This window comes from Anomaloglossus baeobatrachus, chromosome 2, assembly GCF_048569485.1.
Source record: "Anomaloglossus baeobatrachus isolate aAnoBae1 chromosome 2, aAnoBae1.hap1, whole genome shotgun sequence".
NCBI classification, from domain to species: Eukaryota; Metazoa; Chordata; class Amphibia; order Anura; family Aromobatidae; genus Anomaloglossus; species Anomaloglossus baeobatrachus.
Window position 1 is genome coordinate 118507346 of NC_134354.1, and position 20791 is coordinate 118528136.

Here is a 20791-nt window from a genome sequence, read left to right on the forward strand (position 1 = left end):
TGAAGTCTGTGTGCATGACGCGTCTACGTCATACACACTCGCCGGTCCTGCGCAGGCGCACTACGATGCTTTGATCTGCTCTCCTCAGTGCAGATCAAAGTGCGCCTGCTCAGGACCTGAATTCCGGCAAATATGTATGACGTCGGACGCGTCATGCACCGCGGCTTCAGAAGATGGAGGACGAAGATGGCCGAAAGAGGCGACGCCGGCACCGGACAACAGAGACGCCCATATGGCCAGCCGCACGACCGTTAGGTGAGTATTATAAAGTGTTTTTTATGTTCTCACAGCGGCATGGGCTCTAGAATGCTGTATATAAGAGCCCGGTGGTGGTGGTCGCAGCTTATATGCCAAAAAAGTAGTCACAGGTTCCCTTTTATTCAGAAAGTGATGGTCATAAAGGTCATCAATAGATATTTTCTAATAAAAGCATAACAATTCATATATTTTTCTGCTTTGAACAATTTTCTAGCTATAGGAATCTACTTGAATTATTACAAATCATTTATAGAAGTGGTAGATTGACATATCAAAGTGAACTGAAGCCAGCTAAATGGCACCATAAAGCATCAAACAGGAGATCAAAAGATACCTATATGGCCTCCTTCAGGATTTGGAAAGCAACAGGTAATTGTATGATATGACTCCACGGAGCTGAATCAAGGGGGACTGACTTCTAGAGAACCCCCTCTGATTCTCCCATCCTCCCCTTTATAACTAGTGAGGAAACTGTGTGCAACATAGTCAGGAACAGGTTCTGCCACTCCATACAAATCAACTTTGAGGGTTAGGTCCTCATACACATTAGACTAATGTCGCCTGATTCCACTGATATTGATGGGTTTGTCCCACAAATGTGTATGGGAATCCTGGACAATTGATCGCCGGGGGAATGTGTCAACTGAACATGTCTGATTTCGGACAAAGTTCTCTATGACATAAGCCGTCACCATCTGGAGACGGCTTTCTTGTAGAGAATATAGGAGCACTTCTGTATATGGGATCCGAGACAGCTGTTGGACGAATGATCGTCCCAAAGCATCATTTGGCTTACAGCCATCTAATATGTATGGCTGGCTTTAGGCTACGTTCACCTGGCCTCATGTGCTTCCAGTTGGCAACCACTCCCTTCCCCTATGTATGGTCATATCTCCCAGTAGAGGGTGCCAGTTATTTTGAATCCATTCTGTAGCTAGGCCTTGAGGTGGAAGAAGCTGCTGGAGCCATTGTTCCTGAGAAGCGGTGTATGCTGCTGTCCTAGTGCCTGACTGCAGCTGTGAGGCTGGGCTTTATCCTTTTGCTCTTTTTCCCTGGTGTGCCTTTTCTTTCCTTGGTGTGTTATTAGTGCAGTGGTGGGGCTAGCGTCCCTTACCTGCCAGCCACTAGCCAGGGCTATTACAGGGTCTGCCAGGGAATCAGGTATCATGTTTGGTGGCAGGTGCGTAACCTGAATAGAGACTGGCTAGGAGTGTAGGGTACAGTTGCAGGTGAGTGATGGAAGTATCCCATCTTATCCCTCACTACTGCTATGATACATCATTGTTAAAGTGTCCCGTGTACCCCTTGTGTTGTTACGTGTTGTGTCGTATGCCATATTTCCGTGTCACCCCCATGACATCTGGTTTGTAAGTTGGATCAAACTAGAGCATGCTGCAATTTTCTTTCACAGATTCTTATGAAATGTAGTCACTAGGGATGATCGAATATCACAAATATTCGGCAATATTTGGCTTAGCGAATATTCAACGAATAGGTCGCCACTATGCGAATATTCAATGTGCAATGTAAGTCTATGGGAAGCCCAAATAGTTGCTATTCGGCAACTATTCAGGTTTCCCATAGACTTACATTGCGCATCGAATATTCGCAAATAATCGAATAGCGGCGACCTATTCGTCGAATATGGGCGTAGGCGAATATTTGAGGTATTCGATCATCCCTAGTAGTCACTGTGTGCTAGCACAACATAGAACCTGTCATGGTTTCGTCTCCCCTGCCACATGGCTAGGGAGTGGAGCCTTTCCCTGGGCCTCATTTCCAGTGCCTAGACCCTTTAAATGGGTTCATCTCTGGTGAACCGACGCCGGCTATAAGCTAAGCTCTGCTCTGCTCTAATTACTGGTCCCTGTAAGTGTTTGATAGTGATCCGTTTCCCCTGTGCTCCCGTCCTCTGTCTGTGTCTCATCCCCTTGATCTCTGTCTGTCTCCCCTGACATACCGTTGTTCCTTCCTGCCCGCTTCTTGTTCTCCCCCCTGCTACCTCCCCTTCTCGGTTGCTTTCTCTGGTAATGACCTCGGCCTGACCACGACCTTTCTCCTGCGCATCCCTCTGGTCTGTTACTGCTTCTCCTGTGTTCGACCCGGCCTGTCTGACCATCCTCCACACACCTCGTGGCATGTGCTCCCCCTTCTGGTGCTGTAAAGTATTGCATCAGCCCACACTGTGCTTCAGCTCCCCGGCTGATTTTTGCACAGTACTGTTTCTATCCATCAGGACTCCAGCTCCCCCTGCTGGTGTCCTGACAGCACCAAAGTATATTTGTGTAAACAAAGCCTTAGAGAAACAAACAATGAGAAATTTAGGTGCTGCTCTTGCCAGTTAGGAAACTAATGCAGATTATTTAGTAGAATAACGTAGTAAGAACATCACACACTTTGTAGACGTTATCCTGATTCCTGTTTAAAGAAACTGTGAAATATAACATTTATAAATGCCAAACAAAAGAGCAACACTGCGAGTCCACAAAGGATCAGACAGCTGGAGGATAATGCCAAGTGTGATCAGTAAGAGGAAACATGTAGGGAGGACCTGAAGCATGGGACTGCTCCTGAGACTCAGAAATCTCTTTTCTTCATGCCTTTTGGTAACGATAACCTTATATAAGTTGTGTAAGATGTGGATATCACACTTTAGTGCTAAACTGTAATACAACACTTCAATAACATAAGACAAAGTTTACCATCTAGCCCGAGTTTCAGTCTGTACTTCAGCTCCGGTGTGCAATCGAGGGAAGAGACCAGATCTCCGTTTTATTGGGCTCTTGGACTGTGTCTTTGTCACCACCGCAGGAGGCTAAGGAAACATTTACAAGAATAATAATAATATTTATTCATTTATGTAGCGCTATTAATTCCACAGCACTTTACATACATTGGCAACACTGTCCCCATTGGGGCTCACAATCTAGAGTCCCTATCTGTATGTCTTTGTGGTGTGGGAGGAAACCGGAGAACCACGCAAACACGAGGAGAACATACAAATTCCTTGCAGATGGTGTCCTTGGTAGGAATTGAACCCAGGACCCCAGCACTGCAAGACTGCAGTGCTAACCACTGAGCCACCGTGCCTCCCTATATCTTTATATATTACTCTTGTCCTCTGGTAATACCCTATCAGCGCTTCTTATTTCTAGTTTTATAAGACAAAAATGTAACTGAAAGATTGACACCTCTTCTGCGTTTTGGATATACTCCTGGTTTTGGCATTCAAATACTGACCAAAAATGCTGATGTGTGAATGAGGCCTTATTCTGTTCTGCATTGACCATGATTTGCCCAGTTCAGCTTGTACAATTTGGTGACTGGCCCTTTTTAACAACTAAGGAGCTCTTGTATTAGAAGTTTCTTATGGGCTTAGTCCTGGGCAGCACACAGACTTTGTATTAGGCCAACGCCACACGGGGATTACTACGTGTCCTCGCATGACACTCGGCGCACGCTCGCAGCACAGCGGGAACCGAGGGTCATGCGACTGTGGTCTGATTTTGCGATCAGACCACAGCTGCATGGGGGGGCGGCGTTGAGGGGAGGGAGGGATTTATCTCCCTCTCTCTTCCGTTGCCAACTGATCCGAGAATTGCACTATTCTCACGTTACACCGGTGTAACACGAGAGCAGTGCAAGGTTTCTCTCGCCCCAGACACTTGCATGGGTGCGAGTGGAACAGGATCGCATTCCACTCGCAGCATGCTGCAACTGTTTTGTCGGTCTGATGAGGACCAAGAAAACAATCGCGGGCCCATACAGTAATATTGGTCTGGGTGGAATGCAATTTTTTTTTTTGTGTTATCGCATTCCACTCGCACCTTTTTTTCGCCATGTGTCCTAGTCCTTAGAAGCACCATTGTTAAATCTGTCTGTAGCACTACAGTTGAAAACCCGAGTTGTTTTGTGTAATCTCATATATTACAAAGCAAATCATTATTTTTTAGTGCATCAAAAGAACAATAAAGTAACTTTGCCAATTGCAGGGTTTCCTTAAAGGTACTTAGGAATTTCTTCATAATGATATTTTTGTTGTTTCTTGTTTTTATTTTTTTTTCCAAGAAACCCTTTTAAGGGGCATCATTAACTACCACCCCGACCAAACATTATGAAAAGGCATCTCATCAGTGGCGTTATTAGAGTTCAATGGGCCCTGGTGCAAAATTTGGACCTGCCCCCCCCACACAACTTGGTTGGTCAGTTATATGTATGAATACATTTAGCATTCTAAATCCTATAAAAACATACGAATTGCCCTTGCCTATTATGTAGTAATGTCCCCTACCCTGTTCTAATGTCCCCCATCCTGGGTTCCTACCTCGTAAATATGTCCTCCACCTTAGTATATATGTTCCCCATCCTTGCATATATGTCCCCATCCTAGTATATATGTTCCCAATTCTAGCCCACATCCTGGTGTATATATAACCTCATCCTGGTAAAAATGTTCCATTACTGATATATATGTCACCCTCCTGGTATATTTGTCCCCTTCCTGGGCCCCTCCTGGTATATGCTGTCCCCCTCCTGGTATCTACTGTCTCGCTCCTGATATCTACTGTCCCCTTGCTGGGCCCCTCCTGGTATATACTGTCCCCTTCCTGGTATCTACTGGTATCTACTGTCTCCCTCCTGGTATACACACTCCCCATCATGGGAAATACGTCTCGCAAAAACCAAAAACATTGTACTCACGCTCCCTGGCTCTCACGTAACGCAACATCCTTCTGTGAAGCCAGCACATAGTGGCCGGCAGCATTCATAGGTGTCGTTGCTGTTGCAACACATGACGTAATTGCCATGTGCCGCACTCAGTCACTGGGACACAGATGAAAGCTGTCGGCTTATGTTTGGCCAGCAGCATGTATTGCAGTACAGGGGCCCCAAAGGTCTCTGCACCGCAATGCATTTCAGCTGGATGTGCAGCCTCAGACGCACATCCTGGTGCAGCAGGGGCAGGGGCTGGCGGGCCCCCCGGGCCTGGTTGCGGTCATGATCCCTGCGACTGCGATTGTTCCGCCCCACATCTCATTCAGCCAGGTAACCTTTGAAGGGGAAGCACCCTGAAGCATCTTTCTGTAGAAAAGTGTTAGTTTGGCTAAAATCTTTGTCATGCTGCAAGTCTCTTTTAAGATTCACACATTCATTTACAGGGTAGCTACCGGCACCAGCAGATAGTTTTCATTCGTTCTAGGAGAGACCTTTTCTCATGAAGTATTGTTTGTCAATGAAGGATTATCTCATAAGGAGAAACTGTCACCTCGAGAGATGCAAGTTATCCGCAGCTATAGGGGCTATGTGCAGATAGATAGCAGAGGCTATAATGAGAAAATGAAGTTTGGTTTTCCCTGTAGCTCTTTATTTCCAGTCATTGGGACTGCGCAGAGAGCAGTTAAAGTCACCAGTCCCTACACAGTGAGTGGCGGATGTAATCGTTCTCGGCACCTCAATTGTTCTTGTGCTGCACACATATGCCGCAGAGCAGGCTAGCTATCCATCAATAACCGGAAGTGATTAGAGAACGGAACGCTCACTATGTAGTGGGCGGTGACTGTAAATGTTCTCTGCACCACCTCAATGACTGGAAGCGAGCAGCTGCAGGGGGAAAAAAACTTAATTTTCTCCCAATAGCCATTGTTCTAGTAAGCCAGCTAGGGTTTAAGTTTTACTTATCTGCAGAGTACCACCATACCTACAGGTAAATACAATTCTCAAGGGGACAGGTATCCCTTAAAGGGAATCTGTCACCAGGTTTTTGCAACCTTTTGTGAGAGCAACATAATGTAGGGGCAGAGATGCTGATTCCAATGATGTGTCACTTACTGGGCTGCTTAGTGTAGTTTTAATAACATGAATGTTCAATCAGCAGTAGATTATCATTAGAGGACTACTTGGCGTGCTGCCAGGTAGTCCAGCATATTCATGAGCTCTGCAGAGAAAACATTGAATGTATCAAAATGACACCAAACAGCTCAGTGCGTGACACATCACTGGAATCAGGGTCTCTGTCTCTACATTATGCTGCTCTCAGATGGGAGAGCAAAAACCTTATGACAGATTCCCTTTAAAGAGAGCTAGTCCACCCTCAAAGTGAATCAATAGTGTAATGAGAGGATACGGTTAAATATTTACAGTGCTTACCGAGAATGTGGTTTTGGTCATTTCAGCAGTTGTGTGCACGATTCCTCCACTTAGGCTCCCAGATATGCCCCCCGACTGATGCTTTTTTTGACTTCCCACCATAGTTTCCATGGAGTGACTGCGTACCCGGATAGCTCTCTAATACAAAGAAAAGACGTTATTATGCGCGGCCTCTAAAGCCAACGGTGAATATTTGCCATCAGACAAGCGCCATTGTTTACGGCATAACAAATAATTCCTACAAATATTACCAGTTGAACTTGACCTTGTCCTCAAACACACTTTCATCTGATACATTTATATTCTTTGCTAGTTTTCCTTTGATGTTATCTTTCATATTTTTCATTGCGACTCTAGGAGAAACCATATTTTCCAAGCTTATTGTCTGACTGCGGCCTTTCAAGATGAATCACATGTATAATAGGGCTCTGGAGAAAATGTCACACTGGCAGCCTGAACCTTATGGTCAGTACTATACCAATGTTACTAGACTTAAATGGACATAAGAAACCCTTGTATGTGAGCATAAGCAGCTGGCGTATTGATAAGGGTAAAATTCAGGGGGTTTTTTTTTAGCTATGTCATGTCAGAAATTGCTGGCCAATATTTAAGAATATACATATTGCACTGGATAAGACAGAAACAAGAAATATTGAGAAACGATTTCAATCAACTGCATAGCAGCCAATAGAAATAGTTTTTATAACAGAAACTAATTCCTATTGGCTGGTCTGCACTGAATAGCCAATCACTATGTACACAACGGTCTGTGCGGGTGAGTATCACGATGACTTTGGGATAGCGGGGAACCAGGGCTCCTAAGCTGGCCCTCAAGCTAGGGGTCCTATGCTATCCCTAATCTCAGAGATACTCCTGATGGTGGTGAGGCCTGAGTCTCCTTCCTGGCCATGCTCATGACCAGTCCTGATCTGCTTCTCCCTCTCCCCAGGAGGGATGTGACAGGAGTGTGATGAAACCCACAGATAAATACATACAAGGGAAAACCAAATGCTCTGTCACGCAGCATGCATACACAAAGGTAAAGACAATAAGAGGTTTAAAAGAAAAAACAAGACGAGGAAGGAAGCTGCAAAACAACAGAGGTAAATTCCACAACGACACCAAGCAATAGGCCCAGCTTTCACCAGGAAGTCTGGGGCACCACACCTCACAGAGCAACACAGATAAACTATAGCTGGCATGGGTGGAAGGATTCAACCAGCATAAATAGGAGGAGAGCAGATGTGATAGGCCTCCCCACAACATGTGATCAAAAGAGCAAGCAGACCAGCAGAGATTAACTCTTTCTAGCCTGCCTATGAATCAGTACACAGCAGATCGATGCCCGAGTCTGCCTGTGTTGATCTTAGATAGTGATGGTTTCCTGGGAAACCCGTGTTACAGTTTGGACCCAGTTCGGGTCCAGGGGCTGTAAAAAAGCATATTATTAAAAAACATTATGATTATACTTACCGGTCAGCGAAGCGTCCTGCAGACCCACTATCTCCTGACTGCTTCTGCTTCTGGGTCCAATCATTAACTTCTGGGGGTATTCACTGCACTGCTTGTCACTCGGCAGTCTTCGGCTTTTTTCGGCCGTGTTCGTGGAGACGTCAGGGTTCACCCGAGTCCATGGCTTAGCCAAGGAATCTATTGAACTTTGACTGTCCCTGTCAGTCTGCTTCTCTCTCTACATAGACACTTGTCTGTACAGAGCGATGAAGCAGAGCTGGCATTGCTCTCCTTGTGGACTACGTCGGACTAAGGATTTTTTTATTATAAAGATGGAGTCTCTAAATATTTTTTTTGTTTTATTTCTAATAAAAAATTTTTTTTATGTGTTGTTTTTTTTTTTACTGTTTACTAGCTGGAAGCAGAAGTGGCCGGGAGATAAGCCCACATTACAAGCTGCGATATCGTTACCAATATCGCTAGCGCGCATACCCACCCTCGTCGGTTGTGCGTCAAGGGCAAATCGCTGCCCATGGCGCACAACATCGCTTACACCCGTCACACGGACTTACCTTCCCTGAGACGTCGCTGTGGCCGGTGATCCGCCTCCTTTCTAAAAGGCTGTTTGTTGCGGCGTCACAGCGACGTCACATGGCAGCTGTCCAATAGCAGAGGAGGGGCGGAGATGAGCGGCCGGAACATGCCACCCACCTACTTTCCTCCTCATTGCCGGTGGATGCAGGTAAGGAGATGTTCGTCGTTCCTGCGGTGTCACACATAGCGATGTGTGATGCCGCAGAAACGAGGAACAACCTGCGGCATGCCCCACCAACGATATTATGAAAAGGAGCGACGTGTCAACGAACAACGATTTTTGACGTTTTTGCGATCGTTGACCGTCGCTCCTTGGTGTCACACGCTGCGATGTCGCTAACGACGCCGGATGTGCGTCACTAACGACGTGATCCCGACGATATATCGTTAGCGATGTCGCAGCGTGTAAAGCACCCTATAGTGGGTCTGAAAGATGCGTCGCGGGACTTGTAAGTATAATGACAATGTTTATTATTAACTACATTCTTCATTTTACAGCCACCCCCCACCCTATCCTATAACTGTAAAGTACAAGCTCGGGGCTCGGACGCAAGTTTGCGTCATCTCTGGCCCCAAACTCGAACTTTACAAAAAGCTTGGGCGAGTCTCCCATTCCCGAACATCGGAGGGCATAGGGTTCACCTATCACTAATCCCAGACACCAGAGAAATCATCAGGCAGAGTGTTAGAATCTGCAATCTGAACAGAGCCCAATGCCGCCATGACAGTCGGTGAAGTTTGCGCAAAACTCTGAGTGTCTGAGCATGTGCGACCAGCAGCATCCAGCTCAGTGGCTGGACCTGCAAATTGAAGTACACTTTGTTGTGATATTGAATTTCTTTAACAGCATGTATGTTACAAGTTTATAAGTTATGTGATATTTATTGGGAGGCTTACCGTTGGCCAATCAGAGGCAGGCAGCTCATGCCTATGACGTCAGCGTGCTGGCCAATCAGAGGCAAGCGGCTCATGTGTATGACGTTAGCTGCGCTGAAGCGCTGACAACGGCAGCCCCTGCATTGGCGCGATTGTTACCGGGTTCATATGCCTGCGGACTGCAAGAACCAGGGAAGAGGCCGGCGAGGGAACGGACGATAGGTGAGAATAATGTATGTGTGTGTTGGCACAAGAGGGGACCATGATGGGACATTACAACAAGTTCTGGAACGAATTGTCTGAGTTCCAATGATTTCCTATGGGAAAATGTGCTTTGCTCTACGAGTAACTTGGTTTACGAGCACACTCCCAGAACAAATGAATCTCATAAACCAAGATTCCACTGTATTAAAATTGCACACAATAAAGGCTTGTATAGGAAGCTGTTCATGCACATGTAGTGCACAGTGTCTGGTTTTTGGCCTATTAGTGACTCACATATTATTAGATTAGACGGGCTTGTCCTGCACTATATAAGTGCACCCTAAAGAATACAGTTTAAAATTCAAATAGATAGATAGATAAACAGTTAATGGGGTTGTCCACTACTTTTAAATTGATGGCTTATCCTTAGGATAGGTCATCAATGTCTGATCAGCCGGGGTCTGACACCCCACACCCCCACCGATCAGCTATTCTTGGTCCCTGCAGTGGCAGCAGGCAGCCAGAAATGCTCAGTTCTGGCACTACTCCGTCTGCACATCCGCCTCCCATTTTAATCAATAGGAGGCAGATTTGCAGCACCCAGCCACAGCTGCTATCCGAAGACGGAGCAGCGCCGAAACTGAGCATTTCCGGCTGTCAGCTGCTGCTGCCGGGATAGAGAACAGCTGATCGGTGGGGGTGTGAGGTGTTGGACTCCGCCGATCAGACATTGATGACCTGTCCTAAGGATAGACCATCAATGTAAAAGTAGTGGACAACCTCTTTAAATAACCAAAAATGATAGTGTTGGTGCCCTCAAAAATAATCTGGGGGTAATGTTGGAAGAGGATAAAGGAAATGCTAATTCAAGCTTTCGTTTCTACAGTATTTACACAAGAAAACCCCATGACAGGTGACATGATCAGGGAATCAGGGAAGTGTCCATCAGGTGTGACCTGCTTAACCCAGCAGGAAGTACGGCACCGCCTCAAATACATTAAACAAATCAACAGGCCCAGATGGCATACACCCCCGAGTACTGCGGGATTAGGTACCTATGAAACTATGAAATTGAAGCCCAGAGTTCCTATTTTGTCACTTACAAACTGTCAACTAAAAAAAATCTTTGTTCACCAAAAGAAAATGCACATCATGCCATGTTATATTTCCAATTAAATGACACGCGCCCTCATAGGAAACCCAATGGATCTGATTATAGCTAATCGCATCCATTGAGCAGTATTTGTGTGCTTCATGTGATGGATAAGTTTTCTGCATGATTTCCATGTTTTTGCTCTTGTAACCTAGCCAAAAAAATGGAATTTTTTAAGATTGGTGTGAACTGAGTCTAAATCCAGATCTAGACAGCATTTTATGTAAGAAGTGCATACAATCTTGGAAATCTTCTGGTAGGCTGTTACAATGTATTAATGGGAACTTTTCATCAGATTTATTCCCCCCAAATTACAGGCAGCATGAAACACACTGGATACACAGTTGCAGTCAGGTATGCTTTACTCTGCGCTTCAGACAAAACATATTTTAAAAAGACTATATGTCTTGTCTGACTAGTCCCCCTGGCCAGCTTCTTCCTGTCCGGCTCCATTTGTGTACATAGGAAGAGACCTTACAGTTTATGTCCTGGGATACTGTGCACCACTCCTCCAGACCTGTGCTCTGCCATACAGGATATTCCAAATAAAAGGTTCCTTGGCACCAGTTGTCTCCCTCAATATAGTTTTTTATTAATAATTACAGCTCGACAAATCTGAGATATTTCCACCACAACGGCCTTTGTCAAGCCATATGTTACATGTCTTGATATATAGAACTGAGAGTCCTCAGTGGTTTATACCTTTTAATGGCTAACTGAAGAGATGGTAATAATAGCAAGCTTATGAGACTACTCAGGTCTCTTCATCAGGCGCAGTATAACACAAAACCTAAAGAGTCACATATTTATACACAACAGGACATAGAATAGTGCAGTAAATAAGACAAGTTATGTGAAGCAGAACTATCACTATGGCAAGGGGACAAACTGTTGTGGCCATAAATATTGCAGCAGTTCATAGATAAGGAGTGTGAAAGTTTTATTGATCTCTGATTGAGGTCTGGTCCAGAGTTGTGATGCCCCCAGATGATCTGAGGAGCACATTCCTTAATTGATGTAAAAAGACATAAATCCATGTGACACATTCATTCCTGCTCTGAATGTGTCAAAGGCTAATATGGTACAAATATATATTTTACTTGATATAGAGAGACTGTCTGTGGCCGAAACATTACAGATTTTTTTTATCTATTGTAATTAATAATGGATAAAAGGGTTTATTGGGGAAGATGCTTGGTGCCTTGGAAATTTTTACAAACCAATACAGCTTTCAATCATAGGGAACGGGACAAGAAGAAGCCAGTCTGGGAATTGCCTTGGACTAGTAAGCTGAGACACATAGCCCCCAAATATTTTTTCAAAGTAGTAGTTTTGTTTGAAATGCTGCAGCGTACCTGGATGCCATCCACAGCCAGTGTCTTATTCATGCTACATGTAGTTTGGGCACCATGAATCTAATGACAACCTCTCACACCTACTGTGTTTTGCTCACCAAGGATTGCTTGGGATGAATACAACTGTATTCAACTCATCTATGAAGAACCATGTTATTTTTTTTTTTTTCATTAAAATGTGAATTTTATTTTTGATGGTAAAGATAGATTTTGAAAACCTCACAAAGGGTAAATTTTGCAGAACTTCAAAATAAAGTGATTAAACGTCATTATTAAAAAATAGAACAATAAAATAGGGAAAATTTCTACTTCCACAGGCACCTATTAGTGTGTAAGCAAGACAATGAAAGAAAACAGAGGAGACCTAAAAACCGTTTTCTCTCATGATGGCTTAATAATGGGTACTGACGGACATAGGACTCCAGTTCTTATAACTGGTGGAGACGGAACAGTTGAACCCAAGAAATTAAATAGTTATTACATATCATTTGATATGTGTCATGGTCGTCTCTTTATTTTTGGAGACTAGTGACAGATTTAGGGTTGGGATCCCTCATTTCCATCTTGAACTCTACATTTCTGGTTTCATTTCTTTCAGTGCCCTACGAGTTATTGTCAGTTTTGTTGCCAGTAGTTTCTAGCTAAGTCTTTCAGCTACAGCTGCTTTGTAGCTACGCCCCTTCAGGTTTAAATAGAGGTGTTTCCCAGTATTCTTTGCTGAAGATAGGAATCCATTTGTATTCTAGCTTCCTTGGTGGAAGGTCCTGTGAAGGAGTGTTCCTGAAGTCGGACTTTTTAATTTATTGCTGTTTTCCCCTGTTTGTCTTACCTTTCTTTGTGTTATATTAGTGCATCTGTGGGGCTAGCGTCTCCCACTTGCCAATGCACTAGCCAGGGCATCTACAGGCTTTTTTCAGGGTCTCAGGTAACTGCTCAGCGACAGTTGAGGAGGCTGTATAGGGACTAGCTAGGAGAGTAGGGTCAGCTACAGGTGCGGATAGGAGGTGTCCCATCTACCCCTCTCACTAGAGCTAGGTCCCACCGTAGTTATTGTGTCCCCGAGGTTCCCCCATACTTGTTATATTGTTTGTCGTATTTTTGTCATGCGTCAGGCTCCATATTGGTCTGAACACACGTGTGACGCTTGTCATACCTGGCAGTGTGACAATATGTGATAGGAGTTGCAACATAGAAAACCCCTTAACATCTGTACTCCCAATAGCTACACTACTGATGCATATTGCCTAGTTAGACAAAGCAATGCCGATCATAATAAAGCTGTGTTTGTATTACAGAAGGCTGAATACTCATTAGCAAAGCTAAGGGCACATTTTTGAAGTTTAGTGAACAACATATTGCGATTAAACTCCCTATTTGTCTCAACTGAGAATGTAATTGGAAGCGGACTGCGCTCCCAAGGAATTATAGAGCATGTAGCATGTTATTACAAGTCACACACCTCACCAGACGGCCGTGCCAGCCATTAAAGTGGCACAGCTACCAGGGGTTTAAATGCTGATCAAACCCAGAGCTGCGTTTTGAAGTTTAAATGCTGCTAAATTCAGAGCAGAACTCTTTAATTAACCATTCTGCAGCTGTTTGTATCCACTTGAAATGCCAGTGTTGGCAGCTATCCCGGTATTCGTACATACCATCTGGTCATGAGATGTCAATTAGGAAAAGACTATATACATACATACTGCACATACACACATATGTATATGCATGTTTAATGGGAGATATTTCTTATTTTTAAGGAGCTGCTCCATTTATTAAGAAACACTTGTGCTCTTCTATTCTTGTAACCTGAATGGCCACTGGTAATTGGAAATTAGTTTACATTCCGGGTAATTTAATTATTAATAATAGAACAATAGAGAGAACATTATCGCCCTATGTACTTCCTAAAGTGTTTGAATACAAACTACCAAAAAGATTTGTGTTAAAGTAATTGTCTAATCACAGACAACCCCTCTAATATGAGAACTGCATTAGCAATCAACTGCAATCAGTAGCACATGCAACAGGGGAAATGTAGAATAGCTTACTAAAACTAAAGAAACCCTAAATTGAAGCAATCTTTATTACATACATAATTAAAAAAAAAAAACAAAGTAAAAAAAATGTTTCCTGAATGAATATCATGAACTGTAGTTGGTGGTAGATACATCAATGTTCATTTGGAATTATACAAATAACAATTCCTCAATGTTACCACAACCGATACCTAAGGAATTTGTGATATATAAACAGTTTCCTTGCGCTTAGTGTATAAAGTCATGGCCGAAAGTGTTTTGGCTCGCTTGAAATTGTTCCAGAAAATGAAGTATTTCTCTCCAAACATTTTTGCAATTACATATTTTTTTCTACATTTGTTTATTTCCTTTGTGTTTATTGCAACAACACAAAATAACAGAGGGGAAAAAATAGCAAATTGGGCATAATTTCACACAAAATCCCCAAAATGGGACAGACACATTTATTGGCACCTTTTCCAAAATTGTTGGTAACAACTTTGTTTCAAACAAGTGATGCTCGTTCAAACTCCCCTGTAGCAATTAACAGGTGTGGGCAATATGAAAATCACACCTGAAACCAGATAACATGGGGAGAAGTTGATTCAATCTTTGCATTGTGTCTGTGTGTGCCACACTAAGCATGGAGAACAGTAAAAGGAGAGAACTGCCTTAAGATTTGAGATAAAAATTGTTGAAAAATATCAGCAAAGGTGGGTTAGAGTGTGAGCCTCATTGGGTGCAGTGATTTTAATCTCTGTAAAGCATTGTGAAATATGTTGGTGCTGTAAACAAGGCATAATAAATGAAAATAAAAATGTGATCAAGTTCAAACGTGTTGCAATGATGCATATGTAAATTGGACAGGGGATGTCAATCAAGGCAGAAGAGGTAGAGCTATATTGCCACATGACTCTTCAGTACTAATTTAGCTACAATGCTTTAGATCCAGCAGGTGATTGTTTTTATTATCCTTGGCAGGTCATGTAATAACTGGATATAAGAAAACAAAAAGTACAAGATTAGGGTCTAATCTGTGAGATACAGTGAACCTCCGATTAAGGTTTTGCTCACCTGGGGGCAATGTATCAAACACAACAACTAGGAAGAATCTTGGAAAGACAGCTGCTGCAGCCCCCGGTATCGAGGATACTTTGCGATCGCAAATAGGAGTAAAAAGGGTTAAATTGCGGCGCTGCGGTGCAATAAAGATGAATGTTGGATCTTCGATATGTGACTTTATTGAAAGCGTTTTGGAGCAACCTCTTTCATCAGGATCATGATCCTGATGAAGGAGGTTGCTCCGAAACATATTTCGCAACATATTTCGCACAGCAGCGCGGCAATTCAACCCTTTCCACCCGTAATTGACATCATGTAATAAGGTTGTGGGTTGGTTTGGGTCCAAAATGAATTGACAGGTTCTCTTTAGATATGTGAATTAAGATGGGTTATCATTATGCACTCACTTTGAAAGACTCCAAGAAACCACCATGAGCGCCATTCTCAAGCTTGTCTTCCTCTGGACCTAGGCCAAGCATAGCTTGTGTGTGCACATGAAGGTCATCATGAAGATTGTCCAAAAGGGCAGCTCTTGTCCGGTCCTAGGCCAAAGAAGACATACATAATGCAGGTATCCTTTACTCACAAATAACATGCAAATAAATATAGTTATGATGTACGCAGAACAAAGTGTTTCGGAATATGTCAGCACTATAGAAATAAAATAACTTTATCAGGATATATAAATCACTGTAGGAATTACATCACTTACCTCAAGTTTAGCAAACTTGTCAGACTTGCAGCATGCATGCTCCCCATTGATAAGTTTGGTAAGTAAAAATTCTCGGAACTCAGCATTCTAGGAAGAAAATAAAATCACAAAACCTGAATATGTGTTTTACTGAAGAAGTCATTTTATCTAGGAACCTCCTCTACATCATAAATTAAAGATACTAATAAATGATTTAGCAAACTGCATTTAAAATGTATATAAGGGACTTTAACAATAACAACAAAAAATGTGCCTAAGTACTAACAGGCATCTAGTTGCTACCTACAGTACCTATCTATTGGGCAATGTTCTTTGCCGGCACAGAACAGTAACAGACCGCTCTTGCTAACAAGTCAGCTGCTTCCGCTGACGTCACGTCAACAGAGTGGTGGCTTCTCATCCGCTCTGCTCTATAGATGGAGCGGGACTGCTGTAGTCATGCTGATTGACAGCTGGCTCCCCGAGTTGGGTAGCGTGGAGTAAGCTGTCAATCAGCATGTCATCAGCTAACCAGCCGCATCTACAGAGCAGAGCGTAAAAGAAGCCTCCACTGTATTGACAAAGCCATCTGTGACCGCTTTATGCCAGCCAAGAATGGCACTGGGCACAACAGGCAAGATAGGTAGCAACATTTTTTTTTTCTGTTAAAGTCCCAGATATACTCTCTAAGGAGCACAAACAATTGAGATGCAGTTGTGTAAAAGGTAATAATCATAGTTAAAAGCTAAATGTTTCAAAGTCACAGGCTATTTAGGCTAAGGTCACATAACTGTTGCAAAAGATGGTCTGCTTTTCATCCAGAAAAATTGTAATTTTTTTTCCATCTGTATTGCCACCTGTATGGCATTCATTTTTATACACCTACAGTTCTCAAAATTTACAAGCCCAAGTACATTTTTCTAAGTTATAGAATTGCAAAGAATTCGTAAAAATCAAATGCAATATGGTTGATCAGTATGAGATCCTGATTTTTTTTATGTACGAATAGACTTGAGTAGGTGAGTCTCATTTGATATACAGAAGATATTAGTGCATGCTGTAATTTTCTTTCACACGAACACTGTTTAAGAAAAGTATAGGGTCTGCACTGCACCTCACCCTGAAAACACCATCCCCACCGTCACACATGGTGGTGGCAGCATCTTGCAGTAGGGAGACTTTTCTTCAGCAGAGACAGGGAAGCTGGTCAGACTTGATGGACAGATGGATGGAGCTAAATACAGGGTAATTGTAGATGAAAACCTATTAGAGGCTGCAAAAGACTGTGGCATAGGTTCACCTTTCCAGCAGGACAACGACCCTAAACATACTGCCATTGATTGCCATGAATACAATGATTTAAATTAAAGTCTATTCATATGTTTGAGTGGTCCAGTCAAAGTCCAGACCTAAACCCCATTGAGATTTTGTGATAAGACTTGAAAATTGCTGTTCACAGATGACTCCATCCAATCTCACTGAGCTGGAGCTATTTTGCAGAGAAGAATGGGCAAAAATGTCAACATTTACATGTGCTAAGATGATAGAGACATATATCAAAATACTCACATGAGTAATTACAATGAAAAGTGGACCTACAAAGTCTTGATTCAAGAGGGCTGAATACAAATACACATCATCATTTTCAGATTTATATTTTCAAAATATTTAGAAAACCCTGTGTCATTTCCTTTACACTTCACAAATACTTACTACTTAGTGTTGGTATATCCCAAAAAAGCCTAATAAAATTCATTTAAAAGGATCTGTCAGCAGGTTTTTGCTAGGTTATCTGAGATCCACACAATGTAGAAGCTGAAAGCCTGATTCCAGGGATATATCACTTACTGGACTGTTGCAATTTTGCGAGACTCTTCATTTACTCTGTTATAAATGTACTAGTCCTCAATAGGCTCCTCTTTCTAAGGCTGGATTCATCCTAAGAGAGCAGATGTGTCTGTCTGCTCTCTGCTGGATGAAGACAATAAGGGGCCGTGCTAGTGGCAGCCCATTGCAGCAGCAATAGTTTTAATTTGGAATTATTTTTGTTTTGTGTGAACCTTTTCTTTCTGAACCTCAGTTTTGGAAATTCTAAGGAGTTTTTCTCCAGTACCTTCTCCTTCTGAACCTTGGATCCTCTAAAATGTTTCCCTTGCATGTATGCTGCTACCCACAGCTATCTGGATATACAGCATATCTGTGATTACCTTTGTAGCCTAGGACTGGTATTATATGCACCTACTGCCAGGCGGCCACTACCTGTCTGGGAATTGGTACAGCTATGTCTGGAGGCGAACACTGTATGCCATCTATTATGGACAGGCTTGGTGCGACAAACATGGACAAGGATTTGATTGATGTCTCAAAGTCTGTTCCTAAACGTGTTGTTTATTCAAGAGGCCAACTACTGGAGCTGCGCAGGGTAATGTCTTCTCCTGCAGTGAGTAGACCACGTGTCCTATTTGAGGTAAGGAGACCTTTCAGAGGTTGCAGAGCGAGCAAAAAACTTAAGGCAAGGCGAAGATGGTTTAAACCTGTGGTCCCGTCCATCATCATGGGGAATGTTCCATCACTGGGAAATAAGTTGGATGAACTGCTGGCATTAATTCGGACCCAGAGGGAGTACAAGGAATGCAGTTTGATGTGTTTTACTGAAACTTGGTTACATGGAGAGATCCCTGACTCAAATGTTTCAGTACCAGGATTTCACATGGTCCGGGCTGATAGAGACATTATGAAGATTGGCAAAAAAAGGGTGGAGGAGTTATACTCTACATAAACAACGGATGGTGCAATCAGGGGCATGTGACAGTAAGGGAGCCCCATTGTTGTCCAAACATTGAACTGCTAGCCGTTGGCCTCAGACCTTACTATATTCCTAGAGAATTCTCGCTTGTAATTGCAATAGTGTTGTACATACCACCATCAGCAAACCATGAGGCTGCAGAAGTGCTGTCAGGAGTCATTGCTCGGCTCCAGATGAAACACCCCAACTCGCTTACTGTAATCTCTGGGGATCTTAATCGGGCTAAAATTTCAACTACTTTACTTAAATTCTATCAATTTGTTAAATGTACAACACGTGACAAAATTATTTTGGATCTACTTTATGCTAATATCAAGAATGCTTATTCATTGTCTGCCCTGCCGCCCTTGGGGAAATCCAATCACAATCTTAAACTATTGTCACCAGTCTACCAACCTGTTGTTAGTAAACAGCCTGCTACAATTAAAACAATTAGAATGTGGAATCCAACAAATGAACAGGTTTTACAGGGCTGCTTTCATCTTACAGACTGGGATGTGTTGCTAGGGACAATGGACGAGTATACAAATGTTAATGAAGTGGTTGGTAGAGTGACTGACTACATTAACTTCTGCATTGATATGTTGGTGCCTGTTAAAAAGATTAGGTGTTTTGCAAATAACAAGCCATGGATAACAAAAGAATTGAAGCATTTGCTCAACAGGAAAAAAATGCATTTAAATTAGGTGACAAAGAGGAAATTAAAATGATACAGCATGAATTGAAGTATAAATTAAAGGAGGCCCAGGAAGTCTTGAGAATTAAACTTGAAAAGAAACTGTCCCACAATAATTCCAGGGAGGTTTGGTCAGGAATGAAATTACTGACTGGGCTTAACGTGACGTCTGAGCGTGGGGGAGGAAAACTGGACAAGGCTAATGAGATGAATGAGTATTTCAACAGATTTAGCAATACATGTGTAACGCTAACTGACAGAGGATGTGAATCTGGTGCAAATTCTGCAACATTGATATTGGAGGATGAGCAGACTAATTTCAGAGTCTCCGAAAATGATGTGAGGAGGCAGTTTAAGTCACTTAACATTGGTAAAGCTGCAGGGCCAGATGGACTCAGTCCACGTGTCCTTAAAGTGTGTGCAGACAAGCTGTGTATGGTCTTTACACACCTATTTAATAGAAGTCTACAAACACAGAGGGTGCCAGTGTTATGGAAAACTTCCTGTCTGGTTCCGGTACCCAAGACTACTCCTGCAACCCTAAATGACTATCGTCCTGTAGCCTTAACATCTCATGCTATGAAGGCCTTGGAAAGATTAGTGCTTGCTCACTTGAGTCTAAGGGTGAGGGCTTTTATTGATCCCCTACAGTTTGCTTACCGACATAGATTGGGGGTGGACGATGCTATTCTTTCTCTGTTACATACTGTACTTTCATTTTTGGAGAATGACGGAACCACTGTGCGAGCGATGTTCTTCGATTTCTCTAGTGCATTTAACACCCTGCAGCCACTTTTACTAGACAAAAAGATGACTGATATGAAGGTAGAGGAGGGGATGAGAAATTTGATAACTGACTACCTATCAGATCGGCCACAGTTTGTACAGATGGGAGCAGTTGTGTCTAGCAGAATATTGAATACATATTGACAGATTTCTATATTTTCTCCACCATGGTTTTTATGATACTTTAACTCAAAAGAATATATATTATCAACAAACAAACAGAAATCAGAGTATATTGTATCAAATAGTTTTTATTTTACAAAAATATTATTTTTAAAAACATTTGTTTATTCCAAATCCCTAAAAAACATCAAAAAATCAAGAAAAAACATCACTTGAAAAACACATAGACACAGAGGGGATTTCTGACCCAAGAAATTATTGGTGAAAGAAGCAAAAGGATATTATACTCAATTCATAAAAAAGTACTAAGAGTTTATACAATTAGAGCATCACCTCTGCCATTTCACCAATATTTAAAAATACAGCACTAATAAATAGATTGCATTCATAAATATAATAGGTACATGCAAGAGCCCCTGTACACAAATATTCAGTCCCAGGAGCCTCCTGATGAAAAGGTTTTTGTTGAAACGTGCGTCGAGGTTCTGGGGGGTCTTCTGACCTTATACTAGGCAAGTATGGCACAGTAATTTATGCTGGATTTAATTAAGAGCCTCTGTTATAAAGGGATCGATTTACTTACGATTTTGAGT

At 42.6% G+C, this 20791-nt stretch overlaps 1 protein-coding gene across 9 annotated transcripts in view; it reads right to left on the reverse strand.

Moving 5' to 3' along the window:
• Window positions 1-20791, reverse strand: part of RAP1GAP2 (RAP1 GTPase activating protein 2) — a 1154914-nt gene that overhangs the window by 42870 nt on the left and 1091253 nt on the right. For all 9 annotated transcript variants that reach the window (XM_075335284.1, XM_075335285.1, XM_075335283.1 and 6 more), the window contains 4 exons: window positions 15829-15915; window positions 15524-15658; window positions 6406-6543; window positions 2961-3073 (listed from right to left, as the gene is read on the reverse strand). In XM_075335284.1, coding sequence (XP_075191399.1) covers window positions 2961-3073; window positions 6406-6543; window positions 15524-15658; window positions 15829-15915 — 473 coding nt within the window. The remainder of the gene's footprint in view (window positions 1-2960; window positions 3074-6405; window positions 6544-15523; window positions 15659-15828; window positions 15916-20791) is intronic.